This window comes from Cricetulus griseus, chromosome 5, assembly GCF_003668045.3.
Source record: "Cricetulus griseus strain 17A/GY chromosome 5, alternate assembly CriGri-PICRH-1.0, whole genome shotgun sequence".
Classification (NCBI taxonomy): domain Eukaryota; kingdom Metazoa; phylum Chordata; class Mammalia; order Rodentia; family Cricetidae; genus Cricetulus; species Cricetulus griseus.
In genome coordinates this window covers 6,194,117-6,216,163 of record NC_048598.1, presented here as the reverse complement: position 1 = coordinate 6,216,163, position 22,047 = coordinate 6,194,117, and the positions used below count along the sequence as shown (strand labels likewise).

The following is a 22,047-nucleotide window of genomic DNA, read 5'->3' as shown; positions in this document are numbered from 1 at the left end:
CACACACAGAGAGAGAGAGAGAGAGAGAGAGAGAGAGAGAAAGAGAAAGAGAGAGAGGGGAGGAGAGAGAGAGCCAGGAGGGGTATATGGAAGGGTTTGGAAAGGAGAAATAAGGCAATTAGGAAGTCAAAAAATAAAAGAAGAAAATAAAAGCTATGCGCTAAGGATACAGAGTTGGTTAGCCAAGAACTTGCCTAACATGTAGGAATCCCTAGATTCTGTGCCCAGCACAACATAAACCATGCCTATTAGCAGATGCCCGTGCTATTGTGGAGAGTCAGGCATAAGGTCAAAGTTCAAGCCCACTGTCAGTGACATCACAAATTCAAGGCTACCTGGAGGAAAAAAAATTAACCTTAGTCAAAGAAAGGGAGAGGGGAGGAGGGTAAAGGAGAAAATAAGGGGGCAAAAGAGACAGACAGACAGAGACACAGACACCAAGTAGGTAGTTTCCAGTAAGCATTTTGTGTGTTGTCACATGCTTATCTCCAGGTCAAAGGTTGCAGCGTCCAGATATGTAAGTTACAAAATGAATTCCCAGCATATTTGAGACCCCCTTCTACTCAGAGGCCTATAGCATGATGAGCATGGGGAATACATGTGTGGGTAAAATAATATAAAATAGTGTTTCCACAAAGAAGCGAAAGCTTAATACTAGTAATTGCTGTCTAAAGTATCCTAGCATCCTGAGCACCCGTCAAAGTGCCATGGCCTGTGTACGGCCTTCCGTGCCTTTCAGGAGGTGTGGTATTGGCAAGGCCATAGGGATTGGGATGGATGGAGTACAACAGCTCTAAAATTGAGAGCTCAATATGGAAGAAATACAGCTTTTTTTGTAGCGGGAAACAGGAAAATTAGTTAACACCTTTTCTACCTTAAGGTCTAATTGGATTCAGACAAGGGCCAGTTTGAAGCAGCCCCAAGTGTGACATATGAAATCATCACAAGGTAACAAGACTCAGTTTGGTTTGTTCGCTGTCATTTCTCATTATAAGCTCTGTCTGGAGAATGGATTCATGTTGTGCCATTTTCTGTTCTTGTTACAGTTTTTGTCACATGAATAAGATATCAGGGTGTTAATGCCTGGCACGCGGTATTGGTGTGTGATGGTGCCGTGTGCGACTATGCTGACCTTTGCAACATTATGTATTCTGATTGGTGGTTCATCTCACCTCTTCCCTACAAGTTAATAAGGCTGTAAAAAGGAAGAGAACAGAAACGCCAGCCAGTCAAATTATAGAATATTGAAAAGGTCAGAGCAGTGCAGCACAGAGGGGAAAATTATGGAATATATGGTGCATTAAAATTTTTGAGACAATGAACATTACAAGAATGAGAAAGGATACCCACTTATGTGATTTCAATCAAGAGAATCCCAGAGGACGCTATCCCAGGACAGTAATCATCTATACTTCCTGCATATGACATACAAAAATACCTACTTCTGTTGGCTCTCACTTAACAAAATAATTTCACAGACAATATTCTGCTATTCGACAAATAAGAACACTGAGGTTTTCTCCCCGGAAAATGGGCATTGACGCTGTTAGCAGTTTAGCAGGACTTTGCAGTGAAGCTAGGAACCTCAAGTAACCCTGTTGGCCACGAGAAGACACACACTGAATGTTTCCTCCTCTAACTCATTTTTCTTCAAAAAGAGGAAAGTGGAACTAGATGATGTAGCATATCTGAAGACTCCTCAAAATTTGGAATATCCTGAAATAGTAGTTAGGTGGGTTTCCTAGTTTTGTGTATGTTTTGCCTGCATGTAAGTCTGTATACCATACCTGCGCCTTTCCCTGGTGCCCAGGAAGCTAGAAGAGGGTGCCACAATGGCAGGAACTAGAGATTCAGATAGTTATTAGCTGCCAGAGGTTTTCTGTTTAATTATGTGATTGAGGGGGCTGAAAATGTCTCCGTGGTGAAGAGCACATAAAGTTACCTGCACCCTCCTAGAGTAGCTCCCAGCTGCCTGTAACTCCAGCTCTCCCTCCTAGAGCAGCTCCCAGCTCTAAGGGAACTGAGGACTTCCAGCCCTTTTGCACACACATGCTTATACCCACACATATACACATAAAAACAATAGTAATAATAAGATATCAGTTCCATGATCTGTACAAAACTTATACCGTCCTTGTGATGTAATGTGACTGGTTCTAGTCCCTACACCATCAGTGAGAGAGGCACAGATGGAGAAGAAAACACAAAGTTAGAAATCCTGAAGTTATTGCTGTCCTAGGTGCCACAGCGATCAGTGATAACTCACTTTAAAATTCTTCCATGCATAAGTTAAAATTTCTCATGCACCAGTTGTGATGGACTTTGTTAGATGTCCTCTTTGTTAGCTTTGTACTCTCATTATGTGGCTAGTTTACTAACAGAATAAACACTTCACTGCCATGCCCAGAGTCTAAAGCTTTGCCAGTTAAAAAGCCATGTGTGGTCCAGTTACTTTTAGAAGCAGATGAGATGAACCCGGATCATTACTTTAAGAGGAGCCTCAGTGTTGGCTGGAGAGATGGCTCAGCATTTAGGAGTGCCTGCTGCTCCTGAAGAGGGCCCAGGTTCCGTTCCCTACACCAATTTGGTGGTTTACAGTTATCTATAACTCCAGTTCCTGGGGAATCCATTGCCCTCTTCTGACCCCTGTGGACATCCGTCACACACATGGTGCACAGACATAACACAAACCAAACACTCATACACATAAAATAACTACATTTCTAAAAATGGCATAACTACAAATAAATAATTCAGCTGGTAGCTCTCAAACTTCAGCATGTTGAGGGACCAGTCACTCAGTGACTTCTGGCTTCTATGCTGACATCCTCACTAGGTCGGTTTAGGTGCAACTCAGGTGTGTGCATTTTTATGAGATGGCCCTAAGTGACTTCAGTGGAGACAAACCCTGGATTACATCTAAAAACAGCCCATTCTGCAAAAGAGTCTAGTTCACTCTCTTTGGGCTTGAAGCCCAGTGCCTCGTGCCAAGCCAGGCCAGCATGGACTGGAGCGACATTACTAGACATTGCAACATGGGAGATCAGGGTGTGGAGAGCTGTGGTTCTCAAATCCAGAAACCTAAGGGGACCTGCACCACCCACTCTTGCTCCCACACAGGGTGGGCTGAAGCTGAAAAAAAAGGGACACTAGTGACAGAAGGTCTTATCACCTCAGCCTTCTTTAGCCTAGTTTTGAGACTGAACCAACGTGGATGCACCTTTCCAGTCCACAGAAAACTGTACAGGCAGAGGGAGATGCTATAACACAGGTCAGTGCAGAGGTGCAAGCCCTGGCTTTTTGTATTAACAAAGGTCCCCTTTATCTTGGAACCCAAAGTCATCAGGCTGAGAGTGAAGAGAAAGGGCTGGGTGATGGGATGGGCAAAGAGCTCTGACCTGTGGATCCACATTCGGTTGGAATCTGAAGAGTTTTGAACTTCCTTGAGAGTGGAAACCCTGACGGTTGCTCTAGGTTCTGTGAACTGAAGCATGTGTTTGCGGAGGGCGGGAGATCACACTGGCTTGTCTGCGTGGCTCCTAAAGATACACGTGTTCGTTTTTGAGCTGAGTAAAATGGTTATATAATTGCTTCCTTCTCATAATTATTGAGTAATTATATACTTCTTATAATTACTCAGTAATCATTGTTCTATAGCTAGAAACTAACATTACAACTAATTGTATAATTGCCATGTATTAATGTCATTATATGGAAAACTTGGAATAAAGTGGTACTTAATATATTTCTCTCTGCCATGCCATTTTCAGAGCAAAACAGGGGATAGGGCCTGTTTTATAGTTCAAAAACTGTTTGCAATACAAATAAACAAACTAGATGAAAGGAGGCCACCTCTGCCAGTGTTCTGAGCATGTATGCTTACCTTTGTGTTTGCGCCTGGCTAGAAACAGGCAAAATTATGCTCTTGTGACTTAATTGTAGAGTTTTGTGGTATTTTACAATTTTCAGTCTTTTATAAGATGAACAGATTACACAGCTTCCTTGCCAGATGAGCATCTGTCTCGGTCTCTGTAGGGTAAGGTGACCTTTTTGGGGATTTTACAGCTAATCGTGTGACAACAGCAGCCATTGTCTCAGCCATAACTAAAAAATGCTTCCCAAGAGCTGGGCATACTGAGACCAGGAGAGGTGCTGATGCCATCATGTGCTCCTGCTTAGACAACCATCAGACTTCTCCAGAGCAGGGGCCATGTTTTATTCACTCAGTTGTCACCTCATGGCACCAAGGGCTCCTTACACACTGGTGGCTCTCAATGGCCTTCAGTCAGATCGAGTCACAAAGCTAGCCATAAAGAACATCCAAGTGCTAAAATGGCATCTTTCCAAAGGACTTCATTACCCTTTCTTTCCCTTAGACAATACTTGATAATTGTTCTTACTTTATATAGTTTTGTATTAGATTTAAGCCTTCCTATTTAGACAAAAAAAAAAAGAAAAAGAAAAAACAGGAAGTGTTATGGGAATTCATTCCACCAATAGCTTTGGGGTACTGGCCTTTGGGTGTGGATTCTTGTCTGTAAACATGGTCTCTTAAAAGAAGAGAGATAGAGGTTGGGCACTCTGTTGGGTTATGAAGACCTGGTCAGGCAGCATGAATTGGTGCGTGGTCGGTCCCCAAGTCCCTTGGTACCAGCTCCATGAGGCTGTTTTCCCTATAGCATTAATAAATTGACGTGTGTGTGTGTGTGTGTGTGTGTGTGTGTGTGTGTGTGTGTGTGTGTGTGTGTGTGTGTATTTGTGGTTCTTGTAACAGAACTTGAGTGGAGTGAACCCTCAAAGCTGCATTCAGAACTCTCTGGGCATGGCATTGCATAGACAGCATGGTAGAGCTCCTACTTCCACTTTGGACTTCATTTCATTCTGTAAACTTGGAATATTTTTATTGAAAATAAATAGCAAATATGCTTCCTAGTGTTCTAGTCCATGAGCACTGTTTATTCTCTCTGGAATAACCATCCCTTTGCCTGTATCAATTTCAAGACCAAAATGGCAAATTATTGTGTGGCATTTGAGACTTGTTGTGGCCACAGAAGATACTTAACTGTACAGACTTTGTCACAATAAAAATTTCAGCTACTTCCTTCAGCCTGAAATAATAATAAATCTATAAATATATCTTATGTATATGCCAAGTTTTATCTACCCCACCCATATTTCATAAAATGGCCATACCATAACCAACTATGAGACTCTGGTGAGTTTTAGGATTTGGACTTTGACCTGATGGGACAACAACGTGATGTAGTCAAATTTGTGTTGGTCACTTAAGTGAACAACAAAGGATTTTGATGATTAACGCATAATTAATGATCACTGAGAGAACAAATGCCAGGCGCTTACATCTTAACCACTTGCCAATGCTCAATATTTGTCTTGCAGGTATAATTTGTATGGATTACAGCAAAAAAGTCAGCAGCTGTCCTTACTGTTTTGTTTATTGTAATGAGAGAGCTGGGTAGATTTGTTCACTAGGCAGTTAAACTATATACATTGATGAGACACACACACACACTGTGTGAGAATCACTGTGTGTAAGCTCTAGCCCGAGGACAAAAAGCTAGATACTCAAGACACATTAAACACCTTGAAGAGGACACATTACTCCAAGAGCATGAAGAAGACTGATTCTAACCCAAGGAATGCCAACAGTCAGTAGGCATCTTTGTACTTTTACTGCTAATCTGTGAGGATATATTTTTACAATTAGTTTAAGCATTCAAATTTCCTTCCTGTTCAATGTAAGGATGCTTATATCATGTGACCATCTTTTACATTTCAATCCACTAATATGTGTTGTTGCCAGGCCTTGCAAATATGCTTGTTCCCCCCTGTACATCTGGTACCCTAGTGGTTTTTACTCACTTTTCTCAGAACTGGTAAATATATAACGGGAAACATTTTGACAAAGGAAGGCAGCCTGTTTGATGTAATTAATATTTTTTTCTTTCAGACTTTTTATTGAATTAGAAACAAGATTGTTTTACATGACAATCCCAGTTGCCTTCTCCCTCCCCTCCTCCCCTACCACTCCCCCTCCAACTAAAACCCTACCTATCACATATCCTTTCTGCTCCCCCTGGATGGTGAGGCCTTCCATAGGGTATCATTAGAGTCTATCATATTCTTTGGGATAGGGCCTAGGCCCACCCCCGTGTCTTGGCTCAGGGAGTATTCCTCTATGTGGAATGGGCTCCCAAAGTCCACACCTATGCTAGGGATAAGTACTGAACTACTATAGGAGGTCCTGTAGATTTCCGAGGTTTCCTCACTGAAACCCATGTTCCTGGGGTCTGGATCAGTCTCGTGCTGGTTTCCCAGCTATCAGTCTGGGGACCAAGAGTTCCCCGATATTCAGGTCAGCTGTTTCTGTGGGTTTCACCAGCCTAGTCTGGACCCCTTTGCTCTTCACTCATCCTTCTCTGCATCTGTATTCCAGTTCAGTTCAGTGATTAGTTGTGGGTGTCGGCTTCTACTTCCACCAGCTGCTGGATGAGGGCTATCGGGTGGCATGTAAGTCAGTCATCAATCTTGCAATTAATATTTAAATGGTTCTTTATCCTGTGTTTTTAAAGAGTAGCTAACACACTCCTATTTTGGACTAAAACTAAAAACAATGTCTCCCCCATTAATGCTCTTAAAGTAAATGTCACAATTTTAAACTCAAACACCGTTCTCATTTTTACTCTAATTCTTAGCTCACTCTCCACCACTCTTTTTACCATGAATGTTATGCAGGATTTCGGAAGAGAGGAGCTATTATTACCAGGGTGGACATTTCTCTGTGTCGCACACAGACTGAGTGTTTGAGATTTGAGATTTGGGCTTACCAGAGATTTGAAAGAATGGAGGTGGTGTCACACAGTGGGGGCTCACGGGAAGCCATTGCTTTATGCAACCAGGTGGCTTTTTCGTCTGCTAAGAAAGATGTTCTGGTGGAAAAGGGCACATGTGGCAGCCCCCCCCCCAGCAACTGTTTCATGCTATTCTACCCAATCCCAGTTTAGAGAGACATGAACTAGAAAGAGACCAGGCCAGCTCTCAAACAGGGTGAACTGAAGATGATACATGTCAGAGTGTGCTATCTACAGCCGAACCATTTTACCCCTGGGGGGGGGTGTTACTTCTTTCTGTATATTAAGGAAAACTCAAGAATTATGAGAAAAAGAAAAACTAAATCACCAAGGGATCCATTTCTCCATCTGGACACTTTATTTGTGTACATGGTACTTGTTACCTGACATCATACTATCTTTGCCTGTCAAGTCAGTTTGACACCTGTGATCTATAGGTACTAACACATCCTTCATTTTATCCATGAATGGAGACATGAGTGTACACACTGATGGGAACACATGTAATGTCTCATAGGTGCTGGTGGGGTAATTCAGCTTGGCATTGCATCTTTATCAACCCAAGAAAACACCCAAGCCATCGGAGAGAATAATCATTGAATGTAATTATCCTCTTCAATCAGCAGGTGACAACTACACCCTTCTCAGTGGCACAAAAACCATCCACAGCAGTGCAGGGAACCGGCTCTGGGTGCTGGTGGATGGCTTGGTTCCTTGCTCACACTACACAGTACAAGTGAATGCTTCCAACAGCCGAGGCACCGTGCTCAGTGACCCCGTCTCTGTTGAAATGCCTCCAGCGGGTGAGTCTGTGAAAACTGTTGTAGACTTTCTGATGTTAAACCTGAAGCCCAGAACTGAGTCACTATTGAATGTTTTATTTTAAAAGACTCAGTTTTTAGGAAAGCTTGCTATTGATATTCTGTTATTGCTTTGATGAGTCTGCTTTCTTCTTATAGTGTATGTGTGTGTTGTGTGTGTATGTGTGTGTGTGAACATGTGTATGTATATATTTCTATACACAGGTATCTCTGGGTATCTATATCTTAAGAACATTACTAAATACATCTTTTGTTTGGGTTTTTAATTCACTGTTTGGGTTTTTTGTTTCCTCATTTCTTCAACTTGCCAGATTTTGTTAAACTTTTTCGATTTTGACAACATATTTGGAAGGAGACGGTATCGGGGCAGGCATCAGTATTTAGGGATTATTGGAGAACTGTGAAAAGATACAACCCTTTTGCTCCTTTGCAGAATATATTGACAATGTCACATTTAAAATATAGGTCCTCTATGTAAGGATCAGCAAGTATCTATTACAGTAGGACTCTCATTCACACACTGCATAAACACTTCGTGTTAGCAGTCACTACAGCCCTTTCCTCTGTGAAATGCATTCTGGGTATGTCCCTCATAACAGTCACTAAAGCCCTTTCCTATGTGAAACACAGTGCATTCTGGGTATGTTCATCCTAGCCCTTTCCTTTGTGAAATACAATGCATTCTGGGTATATTTATATTAAAGATTTCTGTTTAAAACTGGTGCGTTTTAAAATAACCACACTTATTCTAAAATGTGAAGTCTACCCCCACCCCATGTCCTAACTATTTATGGTGTCTAAGTGGTAAGAAGAAATCCCCCCTCCAACTGGTAGTCATAGCTGGTGAACAGGAAGCGTGTCTCAGAGCAACGAGAACATGGCTGTCAGCTGAGTCTCAGAATGTGGGCATTCTGAACATCCTCCAGGAGAAGGACCAGGAGATCTAGTGTCTGCCCTGAAGCAAAGCTTCCAGCACCCAAGAACCTTAATACCTAAGGTGCTCCTTTAACAACATTACCCTGACTGAGGTCATTCTCAGTTTATAATAATTTAGTTTGTGTCCACAAAGGAGTTCATTCTACCCATTGTCCAGCATTTAGGCCTGTATGTCCAAATAAGTTCTTCTCTGTGTGTGATAATGACTCAAATTGGCACACTCCTCTTGCTCACTCAATACACACATGAGGGTGTGTTTGCCAATACAAGGACCAACGTGACAGAAACAGGAGTAACTAAGTCCTTGCTTTAAGGGTATGTGGCCCACACCAGCTGGCATCACTGTGGCCACTGAGAGTAAGTACCCAGAAGTCCAGATTGGGAGGTGACCCTTCACCCAAAGAGGAAGCAGTATCTTTAGAGACAGAGTGAGCGCCACTTTCTTGCCGCCATTAGGACTTATTTTCTCCCGTCATTAGATTGTTGTTGATTACAATTAGGAAACTTATCGCTTTGAAATGATTCTTTTTTTATGACCTTGTGGCAGTTTAAAGGTGATACCTCATTGATTAAATTGGTTTTAGTTCATGCTTCCTTTTACTTAATGAGCTGAAAATGTATTATCATGATTTACACATAAAAATCATGCTGAAAAGCATGTGGCATCCAGTAGAATATGTGTGTTTAAGTAGAATTAAATTAGTGCTGAGAGTTATTAAAGAAATCTTGCATGCCTTCCAGTGAGCTGTGCTTCATACTGAAATGGACAGTAAATGAGCCAGCAGGCAGGAGGGAACAGGCAGCCAGAGGCACCTCTGTGTGCTCCTTGCTTTTGCTTTGTGTTTGGCTGGTTCAGTCCCTGCCATTTCTTTGCTTTCAGTGGGCGGCGCCTCTAATCGTGATGGCAAAAGTTTCTAGTCTTTCTCTGCTGGACAATGTGAGGTTTGAAATGGAGTAGTCTGAGCTATGGATTCTTTTCAGACACATCAAAAACACCACAATAGAGAGTTGGGTTGGGGAATGCCATTGGTTTTTCTTTACCTGATATTTGCTATCAAATATTACCTGGGGGGCTAGGGAGAGATGGCTCAGCATGTCAGAGTGCTTACCACAGAAACAGGAGGGACTGTGTTTGCATAGCCATGCAAAAGCTGGGCATGACTGCTTGCCTGTAACCCCAGGACCTGGGAGGGGAAGTGAGAGATGGAAAGGTACCTGGGTCTAAATGACACTCAACCCAGCACAAAAACGATGAGGTCAAGACTCAGTAAAGGTTCTGTCTCAAGGAAATAAGGGGGAGAAGGTTGTAGCAAGATATGCAGTGTCCTCCTCTTGTTTCCACACAAGCACATGGGCACACAAACACTTGCAACACACATACAGACACATGTGCATGCTCACATGCACGTGTGCGCGCACACACACACACACACACATGTGCTCACACACATGCATGCTCACTTGCACACACACACGTGCTCACACACACTTGTGCATGCTCACATGTACACACACACATGTGCTCACACACATACATCACACACACGTGCTCACACACATGCATGTACACACACATGTGTTCAAGCACATGCATGCTCACATGCACACACACATGTGTTCAAGCACATGCATGCTCACATGCACACATACATGTGCTCACACACATGCATGTACACACACTACACACACACGTGCTCACACGCATGCATGCACACTTGTACACACATGCACTTGCTTGCAAGAGTACATACACCTGCTTAATCAGTTCATCAGCGTGCCACCTCTTGCCAACCTAGTCTAAGGCACCCCACAGCTCTGAGTATATTTCGTGTGTGCTGACATCACTTGGTTAATTTGACCAGCACACTTTCTGCCAGTAAAATCCTTCATAGCAGGGACTGTTCCCAGTTCTTTTTTATCTTCAGTGCCTAGATCAAACCTGGCACATGGTAGGTGTGTGATGAATAATTGGTGAGCGCATGAATAAGTTGGTCAGGATGACTTAATGAGGGGCTGGGGGTGTCTCGTGGGTAAAGGGCTGCACAGCATGAGACCTGAATTCAGATCCCGGCACACTGGATCGACAGACAGACAGTCTGTGTAGCTGTGGACGTCTGTGACCCCAGAACTGTGGGCAGTTGAGACAGGAGGATGTTGTGGGTGGTTTGCCGAACCAGTCGAACCAGAAGAGCTAGCTTGGGTTCAGCCAGAGACCCCATTTTAGGGGATGAGGTGGAGCAATCAGGACACGTGGCAGCCCTGGTGCCTCTGTATGTATGGGCCTGCACACGCATGTGCATATACTGCAGGCATACACAGCTGAGTTTAGTAACCCTTGGTTACCATTCCTCAGTTTCCCCCAGACCCAGCCTCTGCCTGAGGACAATTATGAGGTCGTCAGCAGCAAAGCTCTATGCACAGCTGTCCAGTGGAGAAAGGCTGTGTCCACATAAATCTAGCTGCTACCCTGACCAGAGAATTAGAGTAAGAAACAGCTTCATGTTTCTTTAGCTTGCCAATCCTAGCTGGTTGCTTTTGCTAGGATGAGCATAGGATGAATACCCCTTAGCTTATGCAGCAATTTGGAAAAGCAAGAGAAGGAAATGCAGTGTGAAGAATTTTAAATGCCGGGATGGAGAAGTGGCTCAGCACTTAAGAGTGAAAAAACAAACAACAACAAAACAAAACTCTTCTTTCAGAGAGGAGCTTTCAGAGTTTGGTTCTCAGAATGTGTCAGACTGTTCACATCTCCCTGTCACTCAAGCGCTGAGGGATCTGATGCCCCCTGCTGGAGTCTTCTGGCATTACACAACACACCCGCACACAGGTACACCTATACACACACACACACACACACACACACACACACACACACACACACACCACACCACACCACACCACACCACACCACACCACACCACACCACACCACACGGGAAAACAGCCTGAGAAGCACAAGGTGGTTAGATGGTTCCATGGAACAAGTACTTGTTGCCCCTCTTGAGGACCTGATTTAATCTCCAGAACTGCATTTTAAATGCCAGGCATGACAGTGCCCAAGTAGAAACGCAGCACTGAGGAGCAGACAGTGCCTGAGTCTCCAGACAGCCCAGCTGAATTCGAGAGCCCCAGTTCAGTGAGAGACTCTTGTCTCCAAACAGGAAGGGGAAAGGAATTGAGGGGGCGCCGGATGCCAACCTCTGGCTTCCATGTGTGCATGCACATACATGCAGACACACGAACAAAGACACACGTACACACAAAGGAAATCTGATGAACCCGTGCTATTTGAAGTTAGGAAGTACAGACAGCTATTGCTATGGAGGGCTAAGTGTGTAGATTAGTGACACTCAGTCCCCAAAACCTTGTATGTAAAAAATTAATTTTTAGTATTTGGGAACCTGGTGGAGTATCTCTTGCTTTCATCTTCAGGGTCCAGGCCCACCTCCCCTGTGCTCTCAGGAACCTGAAATCCTGAAAGATCATTTTAATCCAAGCTATGGAATAGCCTTATGGAAAAGGTACAAGCGTTCTAGGCAAAGAGTTTTGTGGGGTTTTTTTTTGTTTTTTTTTTTTTGGAATCCAAATGTTAATCCATAAATATGAAACCTCCCTGTGACCTTTACCCCACCAAGGTCTGGAGTTACTAATGGGGTTAGGATTTCAGCACTTAATGGGGCTCTGTGCATCTGTGTTTTGTATGCATGGAATTCCAGCGTACGGTTTAATAAGTGGTTGACATTGGTGATGTCCCTTAATTTGCTTAAATCTAATTGGCTCTTTTATCAGTCAAACCTGTATGGATCCGCAATTGATCGGGAGGGGTCAGCCATGACTCTGCATGTAGTTAAATGGTGGAAGCGCTGGCTAAAGCCGCAGTGGCCAGATAATCAGCAAAGGGTGAACGAATTCTCTTAGAGGAGAAGGGAGAAGGAGCTCCCAAGTCTTGCAGGATCTTCAAGTTGAGAACAAAGGCGTTATGGAGTGTATAAATTTTAAATACACGGCATTTTGCCTCCAGACTTAAACCTTTTTTGTTTCCAGATGAACTGAAATCTTGTCTGAAACTGTCTTTGTTACATCAAAGACCTACTCAGAAAGCGGAAAGAGACAGCAGAAGCATAAAAGGGCATAGTTTAAAATGATTACTGACACACTTCAGACTGACGAGCTACAGCCAGATTATATTTTTATTGGTGTTTCATACTTTTGCAGAAGGAATTGTTTTCTCCTGTTTATCTAAACGCTGCCAATGTAATCAGGAAGGAGTTCAGAACCACCTGTCCCTCTAAACCCCATCCAGTTTTCTCCAGCAATAAATAATTGGTGGTCTCAACCATTGATTAGAATTACTCCAGCTTAGACGCTCCACAAAAATATAAGGCTCCAGGAAGCCACTATCTTCTGAAATGTGTTCTTTGGAAACAAAGAACGGAGACACCAGGGAAGTGACTACAAGTGGTTCATCCTCAGGAGTCTTTCCATCGCCTCCCCCTCATCATCACCTAAGGCATCAGTGAGAGAATCCACAAGGGTTAGAGCTCTGACCTTTTACACCATAAAACCTCCTACAGTGGAGTCACAGAAACAAGGATTTATACCCACTTCTTTACTAGTTGGCTGTGTTGCCATGCGCAGATACCCAGTGCATCTTATCCTCAGTTTCCACAACTGTGCCTCGGGCTGGCTGAGGAATTACCTGGGAGATACAACAGCAAAATATTTATTTGCGTAGTTGGTGACCATTCAGTGCTTGCTTCCTGCATTGCTCAGCTGTCCTGTTTGGACCCGCATATGGAGATTGGGCATACGGAATGTTTCCATGAATACTGCCCTGCTTTCATTTTGTTTTCATCTTTCGAGGTTATTTACTTTATCTTACTTGCATGTGTATATGTGCATCACACGCGTATCTAGTGCCAGCAGAGATCAGAAGAGGGTAGTAGAGCCCATAGAACTAATGTAAAGGGTTGTTTTGAGCCACCATGTGGGCGGGCACTCAGGACAGAACCAGGGTCCTCTGCCTAAGCAGTACTTGCTCTTAACTGCTGAGCTGCCCCTCCAGCCCAGCCAGGTGTTGCCTGTTTTTAAAAGAATGGTGTATAGATGCCCAAAACTTTGAAAACAACTAAGTATGTTTTGTCCTTGAAGGAGGTGGAGGTGGAAACAGGACAATCTGCCAGACACTCACAGGCCAGCTAGCCTGGAACATTAGCCTGGCATATGGTACAAGAGCAGAAGCAATAAGAGAGACCGTGCCTTAAAAGGGTAAAAACAAAGAAGTGACTCCCATACAGTGTCCTCTGACCAGCACACACGTGCCCACACAAACACAGAAAGGAGATAAATTAATTGATTAAAATGTCTGTAACTCAATATTTGGAGGAACAATCTGTGTTCCTTTAATGTGTGGTGATTTAAAACATTCTTTTAGTTATTTCTAAAATCTGGAAGTTTTCTTTCTTATTTCTTTTTAGTTCTTCCACAATTATCAAATGTTTATGGGCTGTGAAGGCAGGAACAATGCCCGGTTTGTCAATGTTTGTAGCCCAAATGGCTGAGACAAAGTATTTGCCAACTATCTGAACGAGTGCAACAGGTTGTGGGCACTATGACTTGTATAATGGTCTTCAAAATTGGTTTTGCCATCCCTGTCTTTTTCTTGGTAATCATTTTTCAGGGTTTAAAATTAGATTGAAGTCATCACATTATTGGTTCTTACTCTTGTCAATATTACCATCACCATATAAAAAGAAATAACATTAACTGTAGATGTCTTGAAGTCTCTTTAGGTTGGGTTTAGTTCTTTGTTTTAACCCCCATTTTCAATTAGTTATTGTGACTAATAGACAATTCATTGAGAAAGGTAGTTAAAACAGCACCTTTAAAAATAAATCCAAATACATGTTGGATATAGTTCAACTCAGAGAATGTTCCTACATAGTAATAGTGCATGTGACTAAATAGTGAACCCATAAGGTTTTATTTAGAGCCAAGTTGCTTTTGGAGGGAGTTAATTTGTCATTCATTTATAAGTCTAGCATCCTTATTCTAAAAACTACACCCATAATGCATAGTTTATAATTCCCACTTTTAAAGTTAAAGCAGAATAAGGAGCAGGAGACATGGTTCATCTCTTAAGAATGCTCACCACTCTTTCAGAAGACTGAAGTTGGTTTTGTAGCACACCTGTTTGGTGGCACTCAACTACCTGTGACTCCAGCTCCAGGGAACGCAACACCCTCCTCTGTCCTCCATGGACACTGTACATACCTGTGCTTACACACACACACACACACACACACACACTAAAATCTTTAAAAGGAAAACAAAATATAAAGATAGCAGGTGGGCTGTAGTTACAGGATTCTGTTGTTCTCACAACCTCACACAGTTCTGACCAAATAGTATGATTAAGTCCTAATTTTAAGCTGCATAAAACAATTAATTCTTATGGAAACAAATCTCTGTTATCGTCATAGTTTAGGCAATATCTAACTAGGTTATAAAGTTACAATGAGGAGCCCAGCTGACATGAACACTTTTGGCAAAATGAAACTGTCTCTCAGTGAGCGTAGCTCTATTGGTGACAGTCAAATTTTATCTTTGAGTTTCAGAGAGAATTGAATCTCCCTCTCTATGCATTGCAGAAGAAATAGGAAACACATATTAACCTAGAAAATCAGTTAAGAAGGGTGAGTGGAACGAAGAGTACTGTGTAAGAGAAGGAAGTGAACCAACAGTGTGGGGAGTCCCTGCTCGCAGAGCGCCCACCCTCAGGAGAACAGGGCAAGTCCAAGAAGCTCTTAGGTCAGCCCACAGGCAACAATGGCTCTGCTTTGAAAGGAAACAGAAATCACAGGTATTTCCCCTCAGTTGACCAGGACCTGAGTCTGAGACTCTTAACATGATTCGTTCAAGTGAATCTGTTTTCTCCTTCATGGAAAAATTGTGTTTGTTTATTACTGTATTTATAGTCTATTGAAGGTCATACATACAGTGGCAGAGTGGGGGTCAGAAGACAATGGACGGAGCCCGTTCTCTCCATCCACCATGTGGTATCTGGGAGCAAACTCAGGCAGGCAGGCAGGCCTGGTGGCAAGTGCTTAAAGAAGAGACTGAGATTCTTTCTCAGTCTAGGGCCTCAGGAGTAGACTGTATGGCTGCAGAGTTCTAGACTTCCCCTGTTCTATTCGCAGTGCTGCGACAGTGAGAGCCTGCCGTACTTCCTTGCCTACGGATGTTTCTTGACGATATGACAAGATCCCACTTTTAAAAAGTAAAATAAAACTAATGGTTTTCAAAAAGGTAGGACAGCTCTTCCCCTATTCAGTGTGTTTGATGTTTTCTTTCTTATACATATCCATCCACGCTGATTTATTTACAATATTTAAGTAGATACGTCCACATTCAAGGGGCCACAGTATGTCTTAAAGTGAGCAAAGAGATGAAAATTAAAAAAAAAAATTTACACTTGACAGACTGCAAAGGGATAGAAATAAAAAATAAATAAACTGAGAGTTGGAAACTGAAATAAGAATGGGCTGGCACGGTACGACAGTGTTCAGAGGGTGACGACGGAAAGATGAGATTAACTGCCTGTTATAACATTAGAGCCACAATGAAGATACAGGATGAGTTGCATAGTGTTCTTGTCTTAAGACAACAGTCTACCACGTAAACAGATGGCTCATCCTTGCCTTCGGTATATTAAAATCCACACAATTTATATTGCACCCGGTTCTTATGAATCTTTAGAATAGTTGTGCATAATGTTTTCCTCCTGTATATATCTTCCAAATGTGCTGCCATTTTTTCCCTCTGGGGTGGGGGATCTCAACCCTCGGGAGGTAGTAAAGTAGTTCAACTCAGCAAATAAAATGTATTTAAGTTCTTAATAAAATAGTGTGTGCTTCAAAACACCTAACGCCCCATCTACCTTCACTCATGCTTTCTCCTAAGTACTTTCTTGGAGAAGAGCCATGGTGATAACGTCTGTCTTCAATATGTATCTCCTTTTCTTACCTTTAGTTTTCTAAAATGGGTAGTCTGTGCTGTGGCGGCTGTGGGTGTATGTCTGTGTATGTGTGCGTTGCACACTTATAAAATTACATATCCTGAGCCAAAGAAGGGGGTATATTTCCCCGTGACAGTTTATGAAGTTTCCTTCACTTTTTATGCCGGTAATCTTGACAGTGAGCGTCCTGCTTGTGAAAACAGTTTAGAGAGGCACAAGCTTCTGAGCCATGGAGAAGAAGGACGGGAACTTTGAAGTGAACTTAACTGAGCACTCAACAAGCCTCCAGCCAAGAGCTCCAAGCCCTGCACATTTGCATAATGCTCTCCTGTGGTTTATGCAGAGCACATGTCCCCCCCACACAATTAAGTGCTGTCTTCAGAGCATCCCGGGGCAAGGCAGAGAGACTGAAAGAAATAATTAAATGAAAATCACATTTCCCCTACTTTACCAAGGGAGGAAGATGGGAAGTATTGCCTCTCCGAGTTCCATTGATATTAAAAATCATATTTTTAAAAGGAGTAAGTACAATCCTCCTGTCTGCATCTCATCTCGGAAGGAAGGTTTATCTTTAACTTTAAGGTAGAAAGAAAAATCGTGTCAATGTGACGGCTTCACTGTTTAAATGCTACTTGAAATTTTATTTGAACTCTTAGAGTGCCCTGAAGAAATGTTCCTTTTATTTCATAGAATATAATATCATTCTTTTCTTGACTTCTTCTTTATCATAGAGCAGCTCAGTACCTGACTTGCATAAAATCCTAAGAGCATCTAGCCACCTATACAGCCGTTCTTAGGAAACTGAGGAAATCCTTAGTGAGGTTGAGACCCTTCAGGGCTCATTCCAATCCCTTCGTCCACAACATAAACAGTAACACACACCCTTTTGTTAGCTCTGTAGTGGGAAAAGACTGCCCTGATGCAAAGTTTCTACAGTTCTTTCTTAACGGAAAACAGACCATGACTTTAGTGGACATACTCATTCAATCATTGTGCTATTCTGATTATTAACTAGTTGGTGCAAAGGAAACTCCCATGTGCAGGTGGCAATTGTCCAACCAAAAAATTGAAAGTGTGGAGAGCCGTCATTCCTCAAAGACAGGTTGGCTAATACAGGGAATCACACCTGGCCCTCACACTTCAGTGGTTGCTTTGGGCTTTGCTCTGACTTCCTATGACTTCCGTTCTTATTGTAATGGATGATGTCTTATCTACCAGCATACAGATTTGTGGGAAGACAGAGTAAATGGCTGAGTGATGCACCATACAGAAGGAACTCAGAGCTGGCCTTCTCCCTGTCTCTCAGCATTTGCAGTGTCTCTAGGCAACAATTGCCTACTTAATCTGTTGCTCCCTTTCTTCAATTCCTGTTATCAGGGGTCAACTGGGGTCTGAATTAATAAATAGAGAGATTCTGAAGCAAGCAATTGATGAGTTTTAAGTTGAATGTTTTCCTAAAGAGCACAAGGAAGCCTCATACTGTCTAGAGCCATCTTTGGTCCAGTGTTTCCATGTTGTATATTCTCCACAGCTTCTGCTCATCACTGCCATCTCAGTTATCAGATTAACTGTTGCTTTCATTTTCTGTATTCCATTCTGTATACATTAAGCTGTGTGTCCTATATTCTGTGTTTTGGGGTATCTCTTGGGGTATCTCAGAACATGTTGCCCTCAGATGAAGGACTACGTATCATGCCCTCAGGGAATGATGGTGACTTTTTATTTTTAATTTTTGCACAACCTATTTTAACTTTTCCTGTGGTTACAGGGATCTAGTTTCCCTCTCAGAATGAACGTGGACTCCACTGCCCTGTTTCTCCTGAGTTTTGTGTGCTCCATCAGAGCCATGAAAGGAAGCAGTTCAGTTATAGAGTGACATGCCATGTCACATGCTGAAACCTTGGATTCTATGAATCTCTTGCCAGCTATTGCATTGGGAAGGGTCTGAAATGTTGCCAGCATGGAAAAAGAAGCGTGAGTAAGATAGTGGGCTGCTGAACTATAGCTATGCCATCTAAGGACAGCATTACTAAATATTCTTAATTGCATAAGGCTCTCTTGAGACTAGTCTCTGGTCACTTCTGGACCAGCCATAAATTCCTATACAACATGTCCCTGACCTAAAAGTTATGTGAGCTCCTGACCACTTACCTGCTATTTCTCTGCTTCTGTAAACAATGCTGGCTTGCTGCAGATGTCCACAGCTGCCTTTCTGTATATGTCACAATTACAGTTTTTGCTTTTAAAACCTCAAACAAACTGGAGGTTAAGGCAGCTTCCTGCCCTTCTGCCTGGGACAGGCCCACTGGTAATAAATAAACTCCAAATGACTTATTCAAGAATCTCAGGAGTTTTTTCTCTTCTGGTACCCCATAATAGAAGATAGGTAGAATTCTGGTGGTAGCACTAGCCATATTGAATCCAACACTATTGAACACCAACTCTTGGTTCTGATTTTCTCTCCTAGGAACCAATTAGCTCTTTTCATGAATTAAGCCTCTGAGTTGGGCTTTATTACTTGGAAAGGAGATACTTGGAGGGAGGTGGCCAAAGTAGAGAATGGTGCCCTCAGCCTTTTTGCAGACCATTCCAAACCAGGAGGCTTGGCCTGTATGCCAGCTTTTGTCTAAGCTCCCAAGGAGGAAGTTTCCAGAAGCAAACCTGATATAAACTAGAATAACCACTTCTAAGACTGAGGGATTGCTGGCTTGCCATGGAGGTGCTCCCTTGTCCTGGAGGTGCTCCCTTGCCCTGGAAGTTCTCCCTTGCCTTGAAGGTCCTCCCTTGCCCTGGAGATGCCCCTAGAACCACTGAGCATCCCCAGTCTCCTGAGAACTTCCATCTTCACTTACAGGTTTCAGGGCCATGTTTCACCAACAACCTTTGTACTACTCGGCCACTAGGTTTGGTCTCAGTGTTTTTCTGTGACTTGAGCTTCTCGTGTCTGAATTCTCAGACCTGTGTCCTGCCAGTGCTTCCCCAGTATGTGCCATTCAGTTACCTAAGAACTTACTGCAAGTCCAGATTTGTCCTTTGCTTTTCCCTGAGTACATGTATGTGATGTGTGGATGTTTGCATGCCTGTTTGTACGTGTACAAGCACATATGCACAGGCAGGTGAGTATGCACTAATGAGTACATGTGTGTGGAGGCCATAGATTGACATCAGGTATCTGCAGGGGAAGCTGTAGCCACGCCTACTCAGGGGCTGGCTACAAGTGTGCCTGACCACGCTTGCGAGGGCGTGGTCAGGGTGACATAGAGCGATACTGCGTTTTCTCTTTCGGTTTCACTTTTGTACTTGCAGTACAGACCGCTGCCACGCCGGCTGGCTAGGTTGCTCTGTAAGTAAGGCTTTTCCCTATTAAATACCCTTATATTTCTACCTGACTCCGTATTGGCTATTTCTCACTGTAGGTATCTCTCTCAATAAGTCTTTATCTCTCAATTGAACATGGAGCTCACCCCTTGAAACCAGTCTTGCTAGCCAGTGGGCTTCCCCACCCATAAGATGCATAGGTGGGTAGAAATCTGAACTCTGGTGCTGCCTCATGCTTGTGACTTCTGAGTCAAGTACTTTAATCACCAAGCCATCTTCTGACCCCCCCCATCAAATTCTGAGCCCCACACCCTGACTACTACACCAGATTATTTGAGATCGAAGCTCTATGTTAATGATCCCCTCTCTCCCCTCCCCAGCCCAGGCCACTGAGACATTCCAGATGACAGCCATGGAATTGGATAATCTTTAAAATGCCAACAAAATGAACATGTCACACGATCTTTTTCACAACTTCATCCCACATTTGTAAATAGGACACTGAACTCTGGTAGGGAAATAGGTCAGCCAGTTTTCTGTGTCCAACATTCTTAGGGTCAGAGCCCCCCCCCCACCCAGTGTTCCTGAATGGGATGGAGAAAGATCTATCATGGGCATCTGGGTTCCAATGCCGATCCACCCCCAACCCCACCCCCAGCAGTGCTGGAAAGCAACAGGCTCAGTGTTCATGCACGGAGGAACACTCATGGCCCTCCCTACCCTGAAGACACTGTCAAGGAAATTTCCTCTGCTCCTGGATCCCTTCACGGAACATCTGTTACCAGGATGTCCATGTAACTAAACCTGAGTCTCTTCCCCCTGGGATTTCTTAATGAGCATCTCATGATTGGGTTACATCTTTAGCCAGGATCCCAGGGTTTTCTGACTGTTAGACTATAAGAGTTAGGGTTTTTTTTTTCCTTCTAGAAGTTCATAAATACAACTCCATGGAGTATCCTCCTGTAATTACCAGTTGCCAAGAGGACCGTTAAGATGATACAGTGTTTCATTTGACAGAAAGAGTTCTTTGATGCCATGGTTATTTATACCAAGGGAGCCCTCACTGGGTGCAGGTGTTTCTCTTTTACTTTTTTATTAGCACATATTAATTGTAGAAAATAATGAGATTCATTGTGTTTTGCATACTTACCATGTGCTTTGATCACATGAAAACTCAGTTTTCACTGTGAGGAAACTGCTCTTCAGCCTTTGTTTCTGTACAAGTTGAGGAAACAAGATTGGCTTGTAACTAGGCCATTAAGATCATGCGGCTGGGAGGAGAGGACTCCACAGACCTATGAGCCTGGAAATCTGAGTCTTCCCCTTAGCCTTTCCTATCTTCTCTTGCAGAGGTAGCACACATTTATTGACCCTGCCCACCAGTGGGAAGTAAAGAAGTGACTGGACTCTACAAGTGTGTCAAATCTAATTTCAAGTATGTTGATTGGTTGAACCATTGAGGGTTGAAAACCTGTTGAAGGGATCAGAGTACATCCCTGAGCTAACTTGCCCACTGATGCTTTTCAGTGTAGCATATAACAAGTGAGGGGGAAATTCACCGAAGTCTATCTGGGGAGCCTCACAAAGTAGCATGGTGCAGAACAATACGCCATAGTGCATAAAATGTAAGGGGACCATCAGCTTGGCCCGTCTACTTCCATGGTGGTTACAAGGATGAACTTGCCACCAAGAAGTTACACAGCTTCTTTAATATCAGCCATGACCTTCTACCACATACGTGAATTAATAAAAATATAAAGTAGGTCTGGAAAGATGTCTGAGAAAGGAGAACCAGCTCCACAAAATTGTCCTCTGACCTCCTCAGGCATGTCATGGCACATGTGTACACACATACACAAATCATACATAAGCACAAAATAATGATGTTTGTAAATTTTAAAAATATTTAAAGTTAAATTTTTAAAAATGTAAAGTCTACACTCAGAAACAGATAATGCTGTGCCGGCTCTCTGCTGCTCTGTTTAGACAAGGCCTTACACCCTGAAGGCCTCTTTTCTGTGCTTCCAGATCATGAAAGATGTCCACTTGGAGTGTACAGCTCTTCCTTTGACTCATGTGTGAAA

At 43.0% G+C, this 22,047-nt stretch overlaps 1 protein-coding gene across 1 annotated transcript in view; it reads left to right on the top strand.

The window, feature by feature from the left end:
- Ush2a (usherin) overlaps nucleotides 1-22,047 on the top strand; it is a 641,642-nt gene that overhangs the window by 369,954 nt on the left and 249,641 nt on the right. Inside the window, exon 37 of the mRNA XM_035445085.1 lies at nucleotides 7,496-7,675. Within this exon, the coding sequence (XP_035300976.1) occupies nucleotides 7,496-7,675 (180 nt within the window). The remainder of the gene's footprint in view (nucleotides 1-7,495; nucleotides 7,676-22,047) is intronic.